Consider the following 7,390-nt stretch of genomic DNA (forward strand, 5'->3'; position numbering starts at 1 on the left):
AATCACAATTACCAGTCACCAAAATCAGGAAGAGAACCATGATACATTACTGTCCTCTAGTCTTCACATCCCATTCAAGCTTTACCAGTTTCCTCAATAAAAATAATTTTTTATAGCAAAAGATTCCAATATAGAATCACATTCAGCTTTTAGTTGCTATGTTTCTTTATTTTCTGTCAATGGGGTGAAATTCTGTTCTTTCATGATTTGACATTATTTTGTAGCATATCTCTTAATTTGCTTTTTCCTGATATTTCTCAGGATCAGATTCAAGTTGTATATCTTTGCTCAGGATATAAGGAAAGAGACGCTATGTTCTTGTGTTGTATTAGGTGACACGTACAATCTACACTTATCTGAGTACTTATGTGATTAACTTGGATCATTTATTGAGATAACGTTTACCAAGCTTCTCCAATGTAAAATTACCCTTCTCCTTGGGTCACTCGTCAGCATTGGAAGGAGGCAGTACTTTGAAAGTAGTAAATATCTTTATTCCTCATCTAACTTTCAACTTCTTTGTTTCACTTATTACATCAGTGTGGACTCATTATCTAAATTTTTTTTTAGTAGATTCTGACCTGTTATTACCATTATTTACCTTGTTGTTCAAATTGTTACAGACTTAACCATGGGAGCCCCTTGACTGGCTTCTGTGTCCCTTGAACATGTCCCATTCTTTGGGTACACCCTAGCTTTCTTCAACAACAAGGTAGTTTATTTAGCCTCCTCTTATACACTTCCCAATGCTTGGCATCAGCTATTTCTTTAAGGAGCCCACTGAGTTATTTTTCCAATTTCAGTTTAGTATCTGATATTTAAAAGCCAGAGTCTGGGCGCTAAGAGTGTTTGTTGCTATTGAGTTGCTGTTGTTGCCAGGCTCTGTCAGTGAACAGATTGGGAGCATATGCAAACACACACACACACACACACACACACACACACACAAGCACATACAGAGGGCTCTATTTTATGTCACTATCGAAAACTGTGACTTTACAGTGTCACCTCTAGTTTCAAATACCATTAGTTGCTTACATTCCACATTTGTAACTCTCATCTCCTAAATGAAAAGCTGATGCAATTTTTCTTAATATAATAATTTCTTTGAGAAATCCACGAAGGGGTCGAGGATGTGTCACAATGGCACAAGGAATTTTGGAACTGACGACATTTGAGAATCGACAAACACAAAAAGAGACATTGGATTTCATCACGGGGGTGGGGGTGAGGGAGGGTGGGGGCATGGGGGGCAAAGGGAAGGTAGTGGGAGGGGGAGAGAAGGAAACGAGAAGACATGCCAGTAGTACCCAGGCAGACATTGTCACAGACTATCAGTGTCTCCCATATGTTCTCAGAGGGCTCATTTATTGTCCCTAAAATTCATTTGCTTTTCTGCAAGTGGTCTTTTTCTTCCTCCCTTTCCCTAGTTAAGATGGTAATATGCTCTCAAATATCATCATTTCTTTCTTTTGTGATGGCCCCCCATATAAAATTAAACAGTAACAAATTGCATACATTTTCTCCTGTTCATCTGTTTTAATTCACAGCCCCCTCGCCCCCAGTCACTGTACCTAAGAGTGATCCCCTCACTTATAGCCAATCTCCTGTCATTATCTTTGTCCTCTTCCTCATGTGGCCGTCCTCCTGGCCCCACTAAGCCCCAAAATTCCAGCAGAGTCTTCTGTTTCTCTCATCCACACAGATGCCTTCCTCTTTCAACTATGACATGCATACCAGTCACTCCTCCATTAGATTCCATTTTTGCTTTGCCTCATAAAATGGCTGTAGGAGTGCATTTTTAGACAGTGAAGGGAAGTGGATTCTGCTGATGCTTGAACCTCTGTATTCTTATGACATTCTTAACCTTGGCCTCAAAGACCCAACCTGGGCCCCTGACCAATCCAACCTCTGTAAAAAGATGGGGATGAACTGAACACCCTTTTAGGAAATTAGAACCCTGAGGGGTCCATCTGGCCTATCTTCTGGAATCTTTTTTATTCTCTTTCATGAAAAATTGACTAACTGCAGTTACAGATCTCTAGAAGCCAGTGGTTTGGAGGAAGCCTTTTCATCTGCTCAGTTAGATTTAGCCAGGGACTTGCACAGACAGATTCACAGGCAGAAAGACCATTTATTTCCACATGTACACATGCAGAAGTCACTCAGAAGTAACTCTGAAAGACCAAAGAAAAAGGTTTATGAACCAACTTAACAAAAAATTGGTCCATATAGGCCTCCAATGGAAAGTTTAGCAGATTCTATTGTGCTTTTTGATATACTACGTGTGGTTGAATTCTCATCTCCCGTGTTATGGAATCTCCTTAATTTTTAATTTACTAGTCTTATGATCTGATGTCTCAGTGGGACTTATTGATGCTGAGAATCTGAGATGCTGTTGGTTTTAAAATGTACCACTGTTTTATATACTACAGCCGAAGAAAAACAATATCTTAACTAAACTATGACATACCGCTAATTGTAAGCTACATCTCAATTTTAGAGATGTTAAAATGTGAGTAAGTGTGTAATTAACACGGTCACCAGTGATGCCTGGGTGTCTCACCCCAAAAGTATGAAACGACTGACATCAGTGGATCTGGATTTTCCTAATAGATAACACAGGAAGGCCTGGGCACCCCCGGGGAGGCACAACCGTCCCCCCAAACCCTTCTGCCGTCTTCCAGTGGACAGTGGACTGGTCACTGCCAGCTGGGGCGCGGGCACCTCCAATCCAGTCTTGGTTCTTGGTTTCTGGTAAGCAGGTTTCAGGGCTGTAATCTTGTGTGTCGGTTATGTGAAATATTGGTGAAAGAGATTCGCGGCTCTGTGCGCATTGCCTGACCTCCTCTAGGACTCAGAACGGATCCATGTGAGCTGCTCTACGGCGTCTCCCACCAGCAACAGCCTGTGCCCCCCAGGATGCTCTTCCTCCTGAGTCCTGTGTCCGACTTCCCTCCATGCGTGGTATTTCCAAGGTGGGCCTCAGTCCCTCTTGCGCGATGGCATCTTTGTCGGAAGTGTCTGTATTGTCTAAATTTTAGCCTAAACTCTTAAAGAAACCTTTGTTAGATTCATTTAAATGTGTAAGAATCAGATCGGGGTACAGCAAGGAGAGTCAGTAATTAAATGTGAAAACAAAAACCCAAAGTGGCAGAATTGCCCCTGAGTACATTGAACCTTGTTCCTTCACCCAAATATATATTTCACCTGTAGATCCCTCTTATTGCCTGATGGCTATCAACATTTTAATTGTTCATTCCTTTCTTGTTTCTCAAAGTCTGTGCCCACCAGACACTTAAATTACAATTTGGCCTCTTTAGAGTACATTGGTCCATCTGCGTTTCAGGAAGTGTGGCAATTATATTACCTTTTAGATATTAAAAATTATCATTTTGGGTTATCTGGATAATCTATGATTTGCTTTTACTTGCTTTTTTTCCTATTGAAAAAAATTGGGCTCTGAGTCAACAAACTTGGGGACTAGGAGCCAAATGTATAATAATTCACCAAGACAAATGTCATATATTGTATTATAAACTCTCTGTCAACAAGTATTTTCTGTTGCTGTCCTCATCCTGCTTACTTTGAAGCATTAGCAATTTATTAGCAAAAAATGTTATCTTTATAACATAGTCGCATCAGGTTTGTGTTTGTGTGCGTCTATTAATCTTTCTGTCAAACACTATTGCCTGGTTTATATATAACTATTTCAAATGTAGACCTATTTAAAAACATATATACATTTATTTCTATTTCTAAAAGTTTTAAATTAATCTGACTTCCCCTACTTAAAAATATCACTTAAAGATAATGCTCTAGTAGCTTTCTGTATTTAAATTTCCTAACCATTTTCTTTGGTATTTTATTGACCTGTCTACGTCTTTCTTCTAAAACAATAACACATAATTAGTACTAACATATATTGCTGGCATCATTATCTGCTTCTACATTGGGAAAGATATGTCCACATAGATAAACGTTACTAAGTATTTAATGCCAATTTCTACTCTTTTTGGTAATGGACCTGATGGTTGATCACAAGGCACTGGAGGGAACTGCCCCAACTGATTATAGATTTGGTCCCCAAAGGAGTGCAGCTGTCCTCTAGATCTAGAGAGCTTTACCATGTTAAAGAAACATCTCACAAATAAATTAACGTATTTTGAATTCTGACAAGTCTTAAATAAATCTGTCCCTGCAATCCTGATTTCTAAGAATCTAAGCATCCAGACTGGGCCTCTGGGTTTTCCCTGTTTCTTTCCTGAAGATGAGAAACAATTGAGTAGTTTTGTGAGGAGATTTAACTGTCATACTGGTGAGCTCAGTGGGATCAGTCCCAAAAAGTCTGAGCACCCAAGAGCATAAATAGCAGGATTTTATACAGTTTGTAGGAGGAAACGTATCATCCCATTCATCACAGCACAAACACTTTATTGTTTGGGGAGGGCGTCAAGGCACTCATGGCTCCCCTTGAGGACAAGTGGTGCACTGTCCAGCAACCTCTCTGCTTCAGCAAGCAGCAGGATCAAAGCAGACTGGGGAAACTCCCTGCTTTATACCAAGACAATTCTCTTTCTAGGAGGGAAGAAATACGATGTTCCCTATTTTCCAAAAAGGGAGATAGGTGAAGGGTGGGCTGGAGTAGCCAGGACTAGGGAGATCCTGCTAAAATAGAGGCTCTTGTCTTCCCAGTTCAGGCAGATCATCCTTGTTCTCCAGCATAGGGAAGTCCTCCAGCTTGGCACAGCTGGGCATTACTCCCCACCCTCTGTGTCTCCAGGAAAACTACTATTGGGATATTACAGTCCAAGCTGCCCCAGGATCCTGGGCAGAGAGAGGCTTCTTTCCTCCTTCCCCTGAGATCACGAGTTACATTCCCAGGACTATTTGTGAAAATGGCCTCCAGAAAGAAAACCAGGACTCATTGGTGTTCCGGCATCAGTGCTGTATGATGTTCCCTGTTATTCCTGGGGACCAGCAAACAGCTCACTCCACATAGGAAGAGGGGCCCCTCCCAGATGGGGGAAGCCTGGCCACATTCCCCCTTTCTCACTTCTCTTCTTCCACCTTGGACTGAAGGGCTGAGGATCCTCCCACTGGCCTCTTCTTGGAAGCCCCACCCCCTGTGGTCTCTATAAATCTGCGCTCCAGGGTCCCCGGAATTGCAGAATCTGGCCTCCTCTCTCTCCCAGAGACGAAGCTAGACGCCCAGGTGAGTGCCCACCGGGGGTCTCTGAGCTTCTTCTGTTAGAGTAGAGAGGAAGAGCAGGAGGGGAGAGGCCAGCGCTGAGGCAGCTTGGGCCAGGCAGAGCCGGGCGGGTAGAGCTGGCAGCTGCAAAGGGGCCCCGTGGAGCTGGACAGGAGCTGCGCCCGGGTGGGAGGGCGAGCATCTCCCTGGGGAGCACATCGCGTCTCCCTGAGGCCAGTGTCAGCCCCTGGGCAGAGTGTCCCTTGAGCTGGTGGACAGCAGGGCCCGTCAGCCTGGTCCTTAGTGTCAGGGCAGTGTCAGGGTATATGTGACAGAGTCCTCTAAGGAGGTGGCTGAGCCCGGGGTCCACCTGTATTTCACATCACAGCACCTCAGTGGCACAGACAGGGCTGCCGGGGGGGTCACTTTGGTGTCACCCACAGAGGGGAACATGGAGTTTCTCTAGTCAGGCAACAAAGCTCTTTAGAGCAAATAGTGTCTGAATACGTGGCAGGTCTCAGGAAGAGGTGACTGACTTGCTGACCTAGGGGAACCTGTAACAGGGAGCCTGGGGTGGGCGTGGGGTACTTTTCTAGGGGCGGCTTTCCCTCCCTTCTCCTTTCCCAGGTGGCCCCCAGGGAAGCGAGGCCACCATGGCTCTGAAGACCTTCATCCTGTCCTCCCTGCTGGCCCTGGGGCTGCTGGTGCTGGAAGGGGCCCAGCCTTCCCGGCGGAGGGAGTCTCAAGCTGAGAGGTTTGTGCGGCAGCACATGGACACAGGCAATTCCTCTGAAAGCAACTCCACCTACTGCAACCTGATGATGAGGCGCCGGAATATGACGCAGGGGTACTGTAAGGCGGTGAACACCTTTGTGCACGAGACCCTGGAGGACGTCCAGGCTGTCTGCCTTGAGAGAAACATCACCTGCAAGAATAAGCAGAACAACTGTCACCAGAGCAATTCCACAATGAACATCACAGACTGTCGCCTGACTGGTGGCTCCAGGTACCCCAACTGTGCCTACCGGACCAGCAGCAAAGAGGCACACATAATCATTGCCTGTGCGGGGGACCCACCTGTGCCAGTCCACTACGACGGCTCCGTGGAGGCCTCCACCTCAGCTTGGACCGGTGATGCCCCCTCCACCCCTCCCTTGAGGCTCCTGCTTTCCCAGACTCTCTCCTCTTTGCCTTGATGGGAACAGCTCTGGTTGGGCTCCTGGCCATCCCACACTAGCATCCCTGCCTGAGGTTGCGTTACGAGGCTTGGGGGGCGGGGAGGGGGGGGCGGGAAAACACGGCTTGTGTGTCCCCACAGTAACCTTCTCACTGCTTCTTCAATAAAACACAGTTGCAACCTGAAGCTTCCGCATCCGGGGATGTCTGTGTGGTGCTTCTCTGTGGGGCTGACACCTGGGATCTGGGCGCCCTGTGAGCAGCACTGGGAGGAATCAGGTGCCTGTTCCTCAGACTGAGCCCCCAGGGACCTCAGAGAATCCTTCCCTGGAGATTCCTTGAAGCCAGGAGGAACTTTTTTTTTTATAAATGCTATTTACTGCTGGCAAAACATTTTATGAATGTTGTTTTATGTATTATTATTCTTGTAAGATTTATTTTATCTATGCATACAGAACTGGGGTACAGGCCAGAGGTGCAGGGGTGGTGATAGGATCCACCAGAGACAGAGTGGGGAGCAGAACAGGCAGATGGATGAAGTACACTGCTGAGGGGAGCAGCGGGCGGGCCCAGGAGGAACTTTTAAGATTGGGCTGTTGAAGACAGAAGGGAGCCGTGGGATGTGGGTGCCCAGGTGGGGAGAGTGGTTGGTGATGTACATCTAGAGAGGGGTGACCCTGTGCTGAGAATCATATGTGGTATTGAAAACTAATGTTACCTCGTTAAAAAAAAAAACAATTTTAAATGAGATCCTGTCTGGGACACTGTCCTGATACAGGGTGACCTGATAGGGTGAGGGTCATAGTTCTCTTGACCAGCAAGAATAGCAAACCCTCAAGGAGCAATCTGTGAAGTTATGATCATAAATTCCCACTTTCAATTTTCTTTGAGAATTTTAGTACTAACTCAGAAAAATGGGTCATCTTTCTTGAAAAGTCAGACATCAACTCCAGGCTTGAGAGGGGCTGTGGGGCCATCAGAGGGGGGAGGTGGGTTCCAGCTCGTGCACCTGCCCCCACTGGC

General features: G+C 45.7%; 1 protein-coding gene across 1 annotated transcript; it reads left to right on the top strand.

Moving 5' to 3' along the window:
• The first annotated feature begins 1,726 nt into the window (after positions 1 to 1,726).
• On the top strand, positions 1,727 to 6,554 carry LOC101618403 (ribonuclease pancreatic-like). The gene is made up of 3 exons (XM_012733980.1): positions 1,727 to 2,978; positions 5,083 to 5,215; positions 5,819 to 6,554. Exon 3 carries the CDS (start codon positions 5,845 to 5,847, stop codon positions 6,385 to 6,387), a length of 543 nt encoding a protein of 180 aa, XP_012589434.1. The 5' UTR covers positions 1,727 to 2,978; positions 5,083 to 5,215; positions 5,819 to 5,844; the 3' UTR covers positions 6,388 to 6,554.
• The last annotated feature ends 836 nt before the right edge of the window (positions 6,555 to 7,390 follow it).

The sequence above is a fragment of the Condylura cristata genome, unplaced genomic scaffold (genome assembly GCF_000260355.1).
Source record: "Condylura cristata isolate star-nosed mole 26May11 unplaced genomic scaffold, ConCri1.0 scaffold00045, whole genome shotgun sequence".
Lineage (NCBI taxonomy): Eukaryota > Metazoa > Chordata > Mammalia > Eulipotyphla > Talpidae > Condylura > Condylura cristata.

What these genes read in the sequence shown, in the direction of transcription:
- LOC101618403 (XM_012733980.1), top strand. Translation starts at nt 5,845, where the DNA reads ATGGCTCTGAAGACCTTCATCCTGTCCTCCCTGCTGGCCCTGGGGCTG.